Here is a 17,477-nt window from a genome sequence, read left to right on the forward strand (position 1 = left end):
CTCTCTCTCAGAGTTCATAAAGCCAATAAAACACATACCCATACACACACACACACACACACACACAGCCAAAATCTTTCCTCAATACCATCTTCAAAAAGAAAATATTTAACAGGCTCAGGTTGGCCAATAAACTGAAGTGGGAATTAAGAAGCACATCTATTAGCTAGTTGTAGAGTCTTAGACACGTCATTTCATCTCTCTGGGCCTGTTTTTGTTTTGTTTTGTTTTGTTTTTTTTATCTGTAACAGAAGCAGGTTTAAAAAGAAGTTTAAGGATCCTTTCAGTCAAATATACAAAATTCTACAAAGGTGATTAGCAACCTCTTTGAAACCAAATTCTACATTTCCTCCTATCCTCCAATAGCTCCTTCTCAATCACTTCTTTCTGCAACTTTACCCAATCCCTCAGGATGCTAACCCAGGCCCTCAGGAATCCACATACTCTCCCTAAGAAACAATATTCATTCTGTGGCTTCCATTCCCATGTTCAGGCTATTTCCGAATCTATACCTTCATCCTGAGCTCAAAGACCAACTGCATAGTGGTCATACCACTTGAAGATATGAATAAAACTGAATTCACCCCACCCCCCCAAAAATTATCCCAGTCTTCAGGTGCCCATCGTGGAAGGCAAAATAATGCTCCCCACTCCCAAAATGTCCATGTCCTAATGCCCAGAACCTGTGAGTACAGTACAGTGCTTGAAAGGAGGGAATTAAGGTGTAAATGAGGTTGAGATGGGGAGGTGAGTGATTTTGGCTTATCTGGGTGCAGCTAATATAAGCACGAGGGTCCATGTTGGTGAAAGAAAAGCAGGAGGCCAATGTTAGAGTGACGCGGGGTAATATAGACGTGACCAGCCATTGCTGGCTTGGGAAAAGGCAAGAAAAGGATTCTTAACCTGAGTCTCCAGAAAGAAACACAGCCATACCGACCCATTGATTTTATCCCAGTGCGACCTACTTCAGATTTCTAACCTCAAGCTCTCTGAGAATAAATCTGTGTAGCTTTAAGCCACTAACTGTGGTAATTACTGTGGCAATAGCACAGTGATACACCATATTAGAATACAGGACCTAACATGGATGGTTAAGTCAGAAATCTAAGTTAATTATCGTTGACATCTGCTTTCCCCTAATTTGCATACTTAATAAATCATCAAGTTTCATCAATCATTTCTCCTTTGTCTCTTAGGAATCTGTCTATTTCTCACCAACCCCATACCACCTTGAGTCCAAGTCACTATTATCTAATACTTGGGGATTATTGCAACAGCCTCCCAACTGGTTGGCCTACCTCCAGGCTCATTCCTGCAAAACCATTTCCCACATTATAGCCAGAGAACTAATGAGAAATATAAATCGTCTTATTCCTCTTTTAAAAACATTTTAGAGCTTCTCACGGCCCTAAAGCTAAAGTCCAAACTCTTCATTTGACTTACAAGAGCCTGCCACCCCTATTTTGGCCCTTTCCTCCTCTCTCCAGCCTCTGTCAGCACTCAATGGCCGTATCTATTTTAGTCACTGCTAGAGTTCCAAAATCCAGCACAGTCAGTAAGTGGTTTTCAAACATCAATTCTCTTGGTCCTTACATGAATGTTACCCTCTCGTTGAGAAGCAGAGCTTATGTCCTTTACCCATGGACTGAGGCTGGCCCTGTGTCTGCTTTGAATAACTGGACACTGTGAAAGCGACATTCTGTAACCTCTGAGTCCAGGTCCTAAGAGGTCTGGCCGCTCCTGCTTCCTTCCTCTTGGAATGGCCGCCGTGCTGGGAGAAACCCAAACCACATGAAGCGGCCGTATGAAGGGGAATGCTAAGGCTCTGGTCAATAAGTCCAGCTGACACCGGCCAACAGTCAGACCCACTGCCAGCTGCACAGCAGGGCCATCCTGCAGGTTCCCACCCAGTCGAGCCCCCAGACGGCTGCCATCTTCACTGACACCATGTGAGTAAAAGAACCTCCCAGCCCAGGTCAGGTAATGCACTAAATCATGAGACATTAGGGCAGAAAGAGTTTGTAGTTTTAAAACACTAAGGTTTAAGGTCATTCGTGTCACAGAAATATGGACATATGCCAATGTGGGTTCAAACCCCACTCCTGGTACCAATTTCACTTGTTGCTACTACTGCTAAGCTGGGGTGATGACCCCAGTAAGTTCCATCTATTGGCGCAAGGAACAGAATGCACGCACAGTGAAGGGAGGACTCGCTGGGACCCAGCGCTGGAGAGCAGTCACTACGGCACATGGTAAATAGTGCCTCTAATAAATGTATGAGGACCTACATACATTGAGTATGTTTTTACACCTCACTTCCTTTCCGGATCTACATTTAAAATGTGTTCTTAATGAAAACAGGAAGTTAAATCAATCACCTGTTAAACTCTAACAAATAACATAATATTTTGGCAAATATACCTTCCCTTTAGAGAAGAAATCCATTCCCATGGCCAACCAAAACCAAGAAAGAAAGAACAAAGGACATTAAAATCCCTGGTCACAGGGCAGTCTACCCTGCCCTGGCTATAACTATACTCACATGTGAGGGCAGATTATGTAAAAGATTCTGCTTATATTCTGAGAGGCCCTCCTTCTCACCCCCTCCCCACCCCCATTGGTGATATGGCCAAGAGTGATAAGAATGAGAAGCAATAGACTGGGGTGAAGATGCAAATATTTTTTAAATACAAGAATGAAAAACAGCCTTAGCCGGTTTGGCTCAGTGGATAGAGCACTGGCTCGCAGACTAAAGGGTCCTGGGTTCAATTTCCATTTAGGGCAGGTACGTCAGATGCAGGCTTGATCCCTGGCCCTGGTCAGGGAGGGTGCAGGAGGCAACCAATCAATGTGTCTCTCTCACATTGATGTTTCTCTCTCTGTCTCTCCCCCTCCCTTCCACTCTCTCTGAAAGTCAATGGAAAAATAGCCTTGGGTGAGGATTAACAACAACAAAAAGAATGAAAAAAAAATCCTGGAACATACAATCAGTTAATTAAAAAATAAAAGAAGAAAGGAAAAAAGCCGCCTCACAGTTGAGCATCTGAAATACCTCAGACCAGCGGTTCTCAACCTGTGGGTCGCGACCCCTTCAGGGGTCAAACGATCTTTTCACAGGGGTCGCCTAAGACCATCGGAAAACACATATATAATTACATATTGTTTTTGTGATTAATCACTATGCTTTATGTTCAATTTGTAACAATGAAATTGGGGGTCACCACAACATGAGGAACTGTATTAAAGGGTCGCGGCATTAGGAACGTTGAGAACCACTGCCTTAGACCTTGTATGGTCATCTGACATCCACCTGGGTCTAAGAACAGTTTCTGGCTATTACAGGGATTTGGTATATGAATCTGTTAGGGTTCATTAGAGCAACACTATTTGTATGTTGCTTCCCTATTACTAAGTGCCTAAACGCAGGTGCATGGTGCACTTTGAAAATTATAAAATTATTACTGAGTTCCAGCCAAGGTCCAAACGAACTCATAAACTTAGCATTGAGAGAACAAAGATATGGCAGGTACAGGGTAATTCCTTCAAACTCAACAAACTCCAAAACTACCTAAGAACTCTGGAAGGTTCCATTGCAAGGGAACAGACTAACAAGCTGCATCTTCTATGTAACACATTACATAATCTTTCTTTGTTAACTGGTTTAAATGTCTATTTTAGTCTGTCCCACAGGAACTCTGATCCTTTTTGCTTGAAATTAAATCCCATACTAATTTTTCTGAAACTAGAACATATTCCTGCTTCTCAGACCTTACCATAAATGTCTCCTTTTTTTCTATTAAGATAAGGCCCACAGTCCCTCCACCCACACAAACACACTTGGCCTTCAACATCTTGGTGCCATTTCCCATCTCAATAGAAAAGTATATACTTTAAGTTGTTTTCCCACTGATTCTTATAACCAAAGCAAGTGTTTCTGGTCTGACTAGCCAACGAGAAGTAAATCCTGCATAACAAAGCGTATAAGCTGCTTCAAACTAGGAACAACCATGAAAAAAAGATACTGTCCATATGCAAAGAAGTGAAGGTTATTGGTTCAAAGTCGCACAACTAGTAGGTGGCAGGATTTGCATGTTACCTCATGGCTACCTGTATAATATTAAACTGTTACAATATTAATTCTGTGTAATACTCATTTTGAGCCAAGAATGTCAAAGGCCCCTCTCTCTCACCTGCAAAGGGCCTAAATAATTATTAACAAAAATGAAATCATGTTAGTGCTATGTGCCAAGCACAGTGGGGAACATTTTACACACATTATTTAATTCTCATATCAACCCTAAATAAAGTAGGAATAAGGGAGGTATTTGTGGACACATAGTTAAGTCGTCATTAGGTATTAGTTGCTAGTTTATAATACTATTCCTATTTAAAGTCACAATGCTATTAATTGGCAGAACTGAGTCTGACCCCAGGTCCCTTGATTCCAGAATTTTTCAAGTCCTGAGTTATTCTGCTCAGCCAACCAAGTATTGTGCTGGCTTATTTGGCAAAAAGGGAAAGAAGAAAGGAACCCAGCAGCAACCATGCCCTTCCTACATGAAGAGATGTCTTACATCTTCCTGACGTAAGTGCTGAAGCTGTAACATGTGGTGGCAAAAATCTCAGAAAGGCCCAAACTGAAGTTAATCTTCAATCTGAACGGCTCGTGGGTCCCTGAATCTGCCAGGTGTTGGGAAACAATTCTTAATAGGTCTCACACATCTCGGCACAGTTTGCAAGCAGAGGCATGAAGGGCCCTTTCGTTGTAAACTATCTCTTCAAAGATGTTTGTATAATGAACAGAGCTTTGGAAGACTGGGACAGTGTTTCCCCCCAAAGCAGAGGGCAGTACAGTAAGATAATGTCTTCCTCCAGGGCTAAGCCCCTTGTAGAAATCTGGATCCCATAGCTGTGACACAAACCCACTGCAGAATCACTCTGGACCCTTCTATATCACTCCTGTAAGGACTTGGGCAGCAAGGCAAACCCATGGGCACATGTGCTACAAGAAATAAAGACCTGTCTCTCATCCAGAAGTCTCCTGTCTTTTGCCCGCATCCATGAAACTGGTGGCTAACATGGTAACTACCAAGTAGGGTGAAAACTTACTCTCCACAGAACCTGACACCAAGGACTTCACACCTCTTCTCACCTTTGCTTTCCTCAGAAGTAACCTCTCCCAGGAAACACCTACCCATCTTTTTCTCTTCACCTTCTGTATGAAATTTTTCCTATGGGTCCTTAGCTAGGATTGCTTATGAACAGAAGTTTCTATCACACACCTTTAAGGCTTTATTCCACTTGCTTATTTGTGTGCTGTTCCACTTAACCAATTTGTTGCCACTCAGCTCAAATGTATCTTCTAATACACACCCTTGGGTAATGAATGGAATTGATTTGAGCATCTCCTTTTACAGTGAGCACGTTAAACTTTCTCAATAGAGGGTGCTGGAAGGACACTGCCGGAGGGAATCCTGCAGCTAACGTTATACAGGACTTAATGAGGAAAGACTAGATGCTTTTGCCCGAGATCAGGAACAAGATAGAGTGTCAGTTCTCACCACTTCTATTCAACATTGTACTCTAGTTTCTAGTCAGGGCAATTAGGCAAGAAAAATAAACAAAAAAAGCAACCAGATTAGAAAAGGGAAAAATAAAACTATCTCTATTTGTAGATGACATACTCTGATCCTAAGGAATCACCTGACATTTGTAGGCAAATTAGCTGTACACTGCATCGTATGGGATATATACTCAGTGTATGTGTATGTGTGTATATATATATATATACACACACACATAAAACTAATAAACAATTTCAGTAAAGTTGCAGGCCTCAAACTTTACTGTAAGATTAACATATAAAAATCAATTCTATTTGTAATGAATAATCGGAAAATGAAATTAAGAAAACAATTCCATTTATATTAACATCAAAAAGAGTACAATTATTTTGGAATAAATTAACAAAAGGTGTAAAACTAATACTCTGAAAACGTTATTGAAAGAAATTTTAAAATATCTTAAAAAATGTAAAAATAACATGAAAAATGTAAATATGTAAAAATACATGGAAATGGAAGACTTAATATTGTTCAGATGGTAATACTCCCCAAATTAACCTACAGATTCATAAAATCCCATCAGAATCCCAGTTAGGTTCTTAGTAGAAATGGACAGCTGATCCTAAAATTCATATAGAATTACAAGGTACCTCAAACAATCTTTAAAAAGATGAACAAAATTGGAGGACTATACTTCCTAATTTCAAAATTTGCTACAAAGCAACACAACAAGACAGTGTGATACAGGCACAAAGACAGGCATACAACTTCATCAATGGAACAGAACTGAGAGTCCCAAAATAAACTTGTGTGGTCAACTTACTTTCGACTTGGTACCAAGACCATTCATTGGGGAAAGAACAGAGCTGGGACAACTGGGTAGCCACGTGCATACAAAGGAATGAAATTTGACCTTAAATTCAAAAATATACAAAAATTACCTCAAAATGGATCTAAATGTAATAGCTATAAATATAAAACTCTTAGAAAAAATAGGATTAACTTTTCATAACCTTAGATTTTGGCGATAGATTCTTAGGTATGATACTCAAAGCACAAGCAACAAAAGAAAAATAGATCATTGGACTTCATCAAAATTAAAAACTTCTACATTTCAAAGAACACTATCAAGAAAGTAAAACAGCAATGCACAGAACAGGAAAAAGTACTCACACATCATACACTTGATAAGGGCCTTGTATCTAGAGTACGTATTTGTGGAACTAAGTCCAGAAAATGTAAAGGGCTTAGGAAAGGAGGAAATCACATGAACTTCACTATGGACAGGCCTGACTCTAGACTAGAAGAACTTTCAAGTTCGAGTTATTACGAACTCATGAGATAGAAGCTGCCAAGGCTCACATTATACTCTTTTATGTGAAATTAAAAATTATTTTCTACCAATAATTAATTGAAATGGCCAGAAAAAAAAGGTTATTTATAAGAACATTTCTGTTATTTTCTCCATAATTCCTTTCCAGGTACATTGATTTTATAAAGTTGAACCCTTCCTTATTAGCTTTATACATATGAACAGAGGCTATCACATAATGACTTTTACCTAGACCAGGAGTCAGTAAGATGCAGCCCACTACTGGTCAAATCAGACCCATTTGTTCATATATTATTTATGGCAGAGTTGGGCAGTTGCAACAGAGACAAAACTTGGTTGGGAAACAGGCTATTCACTGGCCTTTTCAAACTGGACTCATGGTGGGAATGTGGACTTACAAACAATTAAATGCAAAGAAGTGCTGTATTGTTTTGATAAATGCACAACCCATACAGAGAGAGCCACTGGGTCTGGGTAGGAGAAGAATGTCTGTAGAAAACATAATACTTATGCTTCGCCTGGAAAGATGAGTAAGTGCCCTCCAAGCAGTCAACAGGGAGAGAGCATTCTAGGGACAGGAAGTCATGTGAGCAAAGGCAAAGAGGCGTGACAGAGCACATGGTGGAACTCGACCCAGTTTCTCTAGCTGGAGCACACAGAGCGGAAGGAGGGGTATAGCTAGTGACATCATGAACATTCTTGTAAACCAGGCTCAACAGTTTAAAATGGGTATAGAAATTAACAGCTTCCATTTTCTAGAGAGGAAATGCCAGATGTTTTGGTCATGGCCAGAGGCAAGATCAAGCAAGGATGATCTGTACAATAGAAACAATTCATGGTAATCAAGATTTTTAAAAACAGTCCTTCCTAGTCAAAGCCTTTTGTTTTAAGCCCAGCAAGGGAACCTTGTAAGTCAATAATGAGCATTAGTATAGAATGGATATGCAACTTTCAGGTACAATGATGGCAGAGCTCAGCAAAAGGGCTGTCCCTCCAATGAGCACAGGCGTAGCGTGGGTAACAGGACTGACCTCAGAGCTCACTGCAAACAAGAAGGGAAAAGTCACACATAAGGAAAAGGGTTGAGAAAGGCTCAGTGTACTCATATGTAAAACAGCAATTAATTATGTTACCTACCTACCCTTACAGCATTGTTGCAGTATTAAATGAATGAATACCCAAGAGGTATTTAGAACATGGCAGGTAAATACACAAAGAGCACTGTATGTTTGTCACTGGTAGGTTGCCTAGTAAGTGTCATCTACAAAAGATGTGAGCCAACCGGATAGAAATTCAAGCTGTTAGGTCATAATGTAAAAAGTCATGAGTGAGACGACAGACCCATCATCTCATTTGAAACATACCATTTACTACCATGTAGCCTTCCTTATATTTGTCTTACCTGCTAACTAAATTATTAGCTTTTTGAGCACATGGGCCAATAAATATTAGTAATTTATCAACCAAGTATCAGCAATCATCTAAGAATAGTGAAATCCAACCAAACACAAGTAAATGTTTTGAATCGGTATAGTACAACAGTAAAGGGAGAAAACGACGTTGCCCAAGCACTGTCCCAAAGAAAAGGAAGCTTAAATCTTTGTGTGGGAGCAAAAGCTATCACTGCTGCCACCACCAGTTTAGAGAGTGTAACTACATTTTACACATATTCTCTCTCCTCTGTCTACTGAGTATTGCCTACAACTTCTCACTGTGTATAACTTTTCCAATTAACATTTCCTTCTCTTCACTTATTCAGCTAGCTTCCAGATCTGACACTACAACAGTAGTAATAAAGACAAAACCATAAAAGGTGCCTTCTATGTCCTCTTTCAGTGAATTTAAGAAATATGATGAAATAGTGATGAAATCATTTTTAATCATTATGGCAGACAGTGCTGGAAGGAAGGGGAAGGGTAGACCTAAAGGTAACCGAAGCTTCCTCTCAACTTTAGGCGGAAGTGTCTGATTCCACAAGGCATTCAAAGAAATGCATGCGAGGAACATGCCTCTTGCAACTTAGTCACATGCAAAGATGAAGCAAGAAGCACATCTGTTTGGAGCTTGCCCCAAGTGCCTCTAAAGCTTCTCCAAACTGGGTTCATAACTCCCACCCACAGAGAAAGCCAGCGCCTTAAGCAGCACCCAGGGACAAGCAAATTAGAACATTTCCAAGGTCAATTGCTCACAGCCCTAATTGTTTACTGCAACTAGAGTATATCTGGCTGCTGAAGAGGCTGAGCCTCTCTGCCTTGCCCAATAGCATAAGAAACTAATTTACCACATCAGCTACACAATAGGAAGTTTTGGAGGTGTGGATTCAAATAGCATATGACATTTCAAACAAATATTCATAAGATCTCCCAAAGTAAGTCATTTTAAGGTGCTAAAAACCTTTGGGGAAAACCTAAAAGACCAAGCACACCAGCGGCAGTGGAGTGACAAGTGCAACAACACCAACAACAAATCAATGGATAGTATTATCTTGTTTTACCAACTGATTCGATTTAAATACTCACCAAAACTGCTAAAGCTGCAAACCTGGTTTAAGTACCCTTATAATTTCTCGCCTTCCTCTGACAGCCACCGAAAAGTGAAATATCCTCTGTACTTGCTGTTATGACAACAGCCATTTGCCACATGTGCTGTTTACAATATGAAGTGTGGCGGTTACAGACTGCGATGCACTGTAAGTTTTTTAAAAAGTAAAAGCAGCTCATCAAATATTTTTATATTGATTGCATGATGAAAAATACTTTTTAGCCTCTTTCTTCTCATCATATATAAGGAACATAATGGAAAATTTTAAAGTTCACATCTGGCTCATATGTTATTATTGGACACTGTTGCTATATATAAATTTATAAGGAACATAATGGAAAATTTTAAAGTACACATCTGGCTCATATCATGTTATTATTGGACACTGTTGCTATATATAAATAACGCTTCACACTTATATAGAACACAAATATATAGTTATAGTTCTAAGTACAGAAGACAGAGAAATAGGTCTGGATAATAAAATAATCCTATATAATAAAAGCCTAATATGCAAATCAACCAAATGGTGGAATGACCGGTTGCTATGATGCACACTGACCACCAGGGGGTAGACGCTCAACGTAGGAGCTGCCCACAGGCCAGCCAAGGTGGGTGCCAGCAGGGGCCCCCCGAATGCCCTACCAGTCACCTCACAGATCAGCCCTTATCACCGGGCAGGCTTAGGGACCCTACCCGTGCATGAATTTTGTGCACCAGGCCTCTAGTCTTTTTATAAAAATCACATTGGTTTCAAATGTTGATCACCAACCTAATAAAAGCTCCTTTCTCTTATCACAAGACAAAATTTTATATCTTTCAAAAAGGAACCTGATGTTCCAAAGATGATCCTTAAGTCTGCTCTATATCTGCCATGAGCTTACATCTTAGCCTAGCATTAGCCAAGTCTTAATTCTTCCAATGACCAAATATCTATATATATAAAAACCTAATATGCAAAGTGTCCCCTTGGGAGTTCGACTGACCGGGAGTTTGATCGCTCGTTATGTGTGCTGACCACCAGGGGGCGGCGTGGAACGAAGGAAGGCCCCGGCCAGCATCCAGCAGCCGGGGAAGGGAGGCCCGGCCGGCAGCTGGCAAAGTGAGGCCCCGGCTGGCAGCCAGCAGCCACTAGGGACACTACACATGCACGAATTTCATGCACTGGGGCTCTAGTATATGATAGCATGCTGATCTAATTATAAAATCTGCCTGAGTATCTCCAATTCAGTTTTTTCGGTAGTAGTCATTTTCATGCTCTATGAGCTCACTGAAACCTAACCCATGCCTCTGTTCCGAAGATAAAGAACAAGAATCAATGCAAAGATTATTCTCAAGAGTCTAGAAAAACCCAGGCAGTATTCAGATACTGTCCATCTCCTGTTTTAAAACCTAAAATGTGACTCAGTTACTATTTCAAAATGTGACATCCCAGTGGGAATGGGAGAGCTTAGCTAACAGGAAAGCAGAGCAAGCAATTATCTGAACACATTCCATCATGTGGAGAAATCACACCAACTTTCAGGTTGGGACAGCCAGTGGAAGAAAGACAAACTGGAGGTGTCAGAACACTTGGAACTTTATGGGGGGAGACTGCACGGACACATGAGGTGAGGTGAGATGAGGCAAGGTGAACAGCAGCCCAAACTTTCCTCTCTAGACCTCTTAAAAAGAAAACCACTCAACTCTCTGACCAAGGAAGCCACCAGGACAGGAAACTCATCTCAAACTGTCCCAGGCACTACTGGCCCATTGATAGAAAGACAAAATGACACGGTATTTATGTGAACAGCAGGTATAAATCATTTTAAAGTGGTTTTGAAATGTAATCAACAACAAAATCAGGATCCATTAACTTAGAATAATAAATATGAGATGCATATTTCCATTTTTGGTAAAGCCTGTATCTATCTCTGGTAAATGCAATTGAATAACCTGGATAACTGAAAATAAAGCAGCAGAAATGAGAGGTATGTTCCTTAGTTCTACAGTTTCTCTGCTGTGATGTGGTTAACACATTTTGCCTCTTTTGTTGTTGTTGTTGTTGTTGTTATATGGGATAATTCAGGCTCCAAGTTACTAAATTCCAATAGATTAGTGATTGTACCTTTGACACAATCCTGAGCCCTGCAAACTGGTCAATAAGGCTGATCACCACCTCATAACTGAGGTGTTCTAGTGCCACCTAGCGGCATCTGTGTCCTGTCAAAAGGGAAATAATGAATAATTAGAGCAGGGTTCTCAAAGGGTGGTCCGGGGACCAGCAGCAGCACCAGTATCACCTTGGAACTTCTTAGACATGAAATTCTTGAGGTCATCTCACACCTACTGAAATTCTAGTGGTTGGGCCCAGTGGACTGTGTTTTAACAAGTACTCTAAGTGATTCAAATGCACCTTCAAGTTTGAGAACCACTGGATTAATCAGTCCTTACACAAAGATTTAGTGAAAAGTCTTAAAAATAAAATCAGGTTCATAACCTAACAAAAGTACTAGTGCCCTTTCTCATTTTGTTCATAACCTAACAAAAGTTACTGTTTTTTGGAAAGCAACTTTTCCCTCCTATTTTTTGGGTACAAATATCTGTACTTAAAGAACAGATTTAAAGCTACTTAAGAACATCAAATGAGTCCCAGCCTCTAAAATATCAGATGAGTTCTCTGAGCAAACCCAGTTTGTTAGGGGCAAAAATCGAACACTGGGGACAAGCTATGGTTATGTGAAATATTAATCATGCTCTGTTAACCATGATTGCCTTGTATTGGTTAAAGAAAGGACATTCTGACCTGGCTGGGAGTTGTACGCCCCCAGGACCTGGGAGTCAGTCAACCTTGGACCTGGGAATCAACCTCGGAACCATTCTCTTTCAAGAACTGCCTATTATCGTGGAAAAATTAACAACCTTGTTGCCCAAACCATGGAGTCCCACCCCAGCCTCCCACTTCCCCATGTAATCCTTGTCCTACCCTATATAAGCAGCTGGCTTATGGGGCGCTGCAGAGCAGATTTTTGTGGATGACCTACTGCTCTCCCATACTGCCGGCAGTATTGGAATAAATGCTCATAATGATCCAACCCTGTCTCTGCTTAATTGGCTCAAGTAGTGACAGGCAGCACGGACCCATTGATTGTCCGGTTACAAGTTCACAGGGGACACCAGACCCATTAACAAAACAAACTATGATATAAATACAAAAAGCCCCAAGAAGCAAAGAAAAGGTCTAACTCTACCAGGATATCAGGAATGACACGTTACTATATCTTAAGAAGGAAGGGAACTCACCTGAAAACACATGAAAAGTCAATGAGGTAGAATATTGGTGATTTTTTATATTGAGAGTCATCTACCCTAAATGCTAACAGACACCACTAAAGAGTCCACTGTATACATCTGCTCTGTGCAATTATATGTGAAGTAATCGAGAAAAAAGCAGGTCTGATGAAGCCTTGCAAAATTGTTTCTTTCCTATTTAGGTCTTAGGGGACGTGTCAGAGGTATGAACAGTAGACAAGAAACAGTGTTTTTCTTTTACCTGGGAAACACCGTGACATCAGCAAAATAACGGAGTTTTCCTAGAGAGCTGGACTTTGTATATTCTGTAGGCCAGGGGTCCTCAAACTACGGCCCGCGGGCCATATGCAAATACAAACGTGTTTTTTTTTTTTACTTCAAAATAAGATATGTGCAGTGTGCATAGGAATTTGTTCACAGTTTTTTTTTTAAAACTATAGTCCGGCCCTCCAACTGTCTGAGGGACAGTGAACTGGCCCCATTTAAAAAGTTTGAGGACCCCTGCTAGGCAATGCCTTTATACGTTTAGCACTATAGATCCCATAATTATGTATATTCAATTGCCTTAAGTTATTTTTTTAAAATATATTTTATTGAGTTTTTTTTACAGAGAGGAAAGGAGAGAGATAGAGAGTTGGAAACATCGATGAGATAGAAACATCGACCAGCTGCCCCTGCACACTCCCCACTGGGGATGTGCCCGCAACCAAGGTACATGCCCCTGACCGGAATCGAACCCGGGACCTTTCAGTCTGCAGGCCGACGCTCTATCCACTGAGCCAAACCAGTTTCGGCTGCCTTAAGTTATTTAAGTTACAACAATATTTTGCTTTGATGCTTGGCTCCAGTTATAAAAGCTACACAATAAACGCAAACTTTGGCTCCTTATGGTTATTGTTATTTTTACTGTCATTGTGGCCACCACCATCACTAAATCACCTACTTCTAATCACTGCTTCTAGTCAACAACATAATTACAGAATAAAGAACAGGAGCAAAGCCAAAAAAGAAACCTTCCCCCTTAACTAGAGCCCTGGCTACAAAAAACAACACTCTAGATGGAGAAATATATTACAACATAATGATAATGCAGAATGTGGATCTTCCTAAGAAAATAAGCCTTCAGGCTGGTAATATGCTGGCCTGTCAAGTCATTAAGCAATGTCAAACAATTTTAACGTAAAAGGTTTAAGTAAATGATTACTCCTTTTTCATAAAATAAGGTGATGGGTAACAGGATATGGGTAATCATAATTTTATTTTTGTCTATATTCATTCAATTTTTAGAATGCCTTATAGCAGCAGTAAAACTAGAATATTATCCCTAAATCACCCAGAATCAGAACTATTCACTGGACTAAATACTTAACATTTGCAAATTTGAAAGTTCAAATAATTCATGAGGACCACAAATGTCCAAGGCCGTGCAACTTTTAACTTAATGGCTGTTCTTTATTCATCATTAACTCTGATGAACAGTAGACAAGAAATGGTGTTTTATCACAAAGTGAAAACTGTTTCTCACCTGAGTGGAGACTAAGATGAGTACAAAGGAATCAGATGTAGAATCTCAGGGGGAAGGGGGGTGAGTGGGAAGAGATTAACCAAAGAACTTGTATGCACATATGCATAATCCATGGACACAGACAATAGGGTGATAAAGGCCTGGGGCGAGGGGTGGGGATGGGCTAGAAGGGGCCAATGGGGAGGGAAAAGGGGACATATATAATACTTTCAACAATAAAGATTTTAAAAAGCAAGTAATTAAGTAAACAAATAAATGTGATGAGTTTTAGTCAAAATATAAATTTTGGACATGAAAGAATTATCTATCATTCAATCAATTCACTATATCATTTCTGTCCATCAGGACTGCAACCGTTGGAATGAAAGAGAAAATCTGACAGCCATTATTTTCTTCCTGCCATTAGGGTTCAGAAATAAGACCCCCAAAAAAGAGTAGGGAGAGTATAATGGCCCCTAAAGGCCCCAACTTCCTCTCTCCATGAGCAGATTCAACTCTGCCTTTAAAAATAGAAGAGGCTGCCCTGGCGAGTGTGGCTCAGGTGGTGGAGCCTCTTTCTGTGCACCCAAACTAAAGGCTGCCAGTTGATCATGGGCAGAGCACATGCCTGGGATCCCCAGTGGGGGCGGGGAGGGGGCGGTCTGGGGGAGTACAGGGGGCAGCTGATCAATGTTTCTTTCTCAATGTTTCTAACTCTCTATCCCTCTCCTTTCCTCCCTGACAAAAATCCCTCCCTCACTCTCTAAAAATCAATTTTAAAAAGTCTTAAAAAAAAATTAAAAACCAACAGAAGAGGCTGAAACCAAGAGAGGGCACCCTCTGACCTCAGAGGAAGAGAATGCCCAAGGGAAGTTGCTGAGAACTTCACTAGCAGAAGAGAAAAAAGCTGATAGGCTGTTTCAGAAAAATCATGCAACCTCATTTGGGTATTAAGGGAAGAAAATAAGAGAAAAGGAGAGAAAAAGGGAGGGGAGGAGAGAAAAGGGGAAGGGAAAGAACAGGGAAAAAAAATCAGATAATGCTAGCTTCAACAACAACAAAAAATTTTCTGAGCTAAAGATTATTTCAATGGTATCTGACTACTGCAAATGCCATTAGGCAAACACGATCAATTTTCGATCAAGTGTAAGATCAAAGGGCAGAAACTATAGAGTCAGGACATACATGTTCAAATCTTAGCTCTTCCGCTTTCTAACTCTGTGATCCTCGGAAGGACTCAGTTTCACCAAGCTCCACTCGCTCATGGATGCAGTGGGAATAACAACAGTCCCTCCTTCACAGGATTACTGTTGGGACCAAATGAGATATCACATGTAAGAAAGCACAGTGCCTACACACACTGGAAATGTGTAACGTTCAGCTATGTTACTTCACCTTTGTGACCATCATCATCACCATACCCTGGCACGTGCAGCAAACACCCGATTATCTGCTGACCATAATTACTGATGTCTTTCTGCCCTGTGGCTCCACAAAGCCACAGGAAGAAAGGCAACATAGAGAGAAAAACCAAGAAGCCTCCAACAAGGTTTCCTATCTACTCAACCCTTGAGCAATTTAAAATGTATCCTCTTCTTCCAAATGTTCCTCACAAATATTTAGCAAGATCTGATAAAAACTTTCAATCCTCGCTCTAGCCGGTTTGGCTCAGTGGACAGAGTGTCAGCCTTTGGACCAAAAGGTCCCAGGTTCGATTCTGGTCAAGGGCACATACCTCGGTTCCAGGCTCCTCCCTGGCCCAGGCCCTGGTCAGGGTGTGTGCAGGAGGCAACCTATCGATGTGTTTCTCTCACATCGATGTTTCTCTCTGTCTTTCCCTCTCTCTTCCATTCTCTCACAAAATCAATGGAAAAATATCCTCGGGTGAGGATAAGAAACAAACAAAAAAACTTTCAATCCTCTTCCCTAGAAGAGCATTAAGCAAACCTCTGAAGTCCATCCATGGACAGGCCCTGGCAGAGAGGTACAAAGAGAAAGGACACAACCCTGAGGGACATTAACATTTCAGGGAAGGGCCATTTCTCAAATTCACATAACTAAATTCAAACCGTTTACAAAAATTCAATTGCTTAAGGATAATGTGAATAACAACAATTCTGGTAAATTAGGTCAGTACACTCTGTTTAAGCAAGCAGAAACGGCGCCTTTCCCTCCCCGCTATCCTCCCCTCCACAGGCCTGCATCTTCTAAACTCTAAGGACCCCACAAGACTTGCAACCAGGGGAGCAATGGGCAGCAGCAGCTTGTCCCGAACTAACCCCCTGAACCTGTCTCCAAGGCCCCCTTTTCTCTTACTTTCCAGTGAGCTGACAGCAACCCCACCTAGGCTCTCTCCTGTTGCTTCTTCTATCCTAGGCCCTTCCTTGTTTCACTGTCCCCAGCTTTAATAAATGTACTATTAAATTAAAAAAAAAAGAAAGCAGGAAAGTATACAACAAATTTAAAACTCTGAAAAATAAGTTCCAGTTATCTCAAAAAATCTCATGTAACAAATTTCATTTCCCAATTAGGTCAAATAAAGAAGCTACTTCTAGAAAATCAACAATTTTGGAGAAAGACTAATAGACACGGTGGCAGTAAGAGTCCAATTGCCTAGGCTAGCCAGTGGTCGGCAAACTCATTAGTCAACAGAGCCAAATATCAACAGTACGACGATTGAAATTTCTTTTGAGAGCCAAATTTTTTAAACTTAAACTATATTAGGTAGGTAGATTGTTATTAACTTAATTAGGGTACTCCTAAGGCTCAGGAAGAGCCATACTCAAGGGGCCAAAGAGCCACATGTGGCTCTGGAGCCGCAGTTTGCCAACCACGGGCCTAGACCAGTGGTTGCCAACCCGTGGTCCGCGGACCGAGGTCCAAAAGGTTGGCGACAGCTGGCCTAAACACCATTATGCAGTAATACAACAGAGTCAAAAGTGATTATTTCAAATAAGCTAGAAAAATCATCTGGTATAGGAATATGCAACCAACAGGAAACAAAACAGAACACGTTCACACCTCTCAAGTTCTTGGTGGCAAGAATCCCCTTCAACAGTGATCTACACTAATAAAAGAGAAACATGGTAATTGGCGTACGACCGCTACCCTTTTCATTGGCTAATCAGGGCGATATGCAAATTAACTGCCAACTAAGATGGTGGTTAACTGCCAACAAAGATGGCGGTTAATTTGCATATGTAGGCACAATGCAGGGAGGCAAAAGGGAAAGCAGGAAGAAGCA

The 17,477-nt window shown here is 40.8% G+C and overlaps 1 protein-coding gene across 5 annotated transcripts in view; it reads right to left on the bottom strand.

Moving 5' to 3' along the window:
- Positions 1 to 17,477, bottom strand: part of NSMCE2 (NSE2/MMS21 homolog, SMC5-SMC6 complex SUMO ligase) — a 232,239-nt gene that overhangs the window by 201,961 nt on the left and 12,801 nt on the right. For 4 of the 5 annotated variants that reach the window (XM_006770962.2, XM_015568644.1, XM_006770965.2 and 1 more), the window contains exon 3: positions 6,388 to 6,477. The exons of the other annotated variant lie outside the window; for it this stretch is intronic. In XM_006770962.2, the coding sequence (XP_006771025.1) occupies positions 6,388 to 6,477 (90 nt within the window). The remainder of the gene's footprint in view (positions 1 to 6,387; positions 6,478 to 17,477) is intronic. 5 annotated transcript variants of the gene reach the window in all.

This window comes from Myotis davidii, unplaced genomic scaffold (assembly GCF_000327345.1).
Source record: "Myotis davidii unplaced genomic scaffold, ASM32734v1 scaffold765, whole genome shotgun sequence".
In the NCBI taxonomy this organism is placed as follows: Eukaryota; Metazoa; Chordata; class Mammalia; order Chiroptera; family Vespertilionidae; genus Myotis; species Myotis davidii.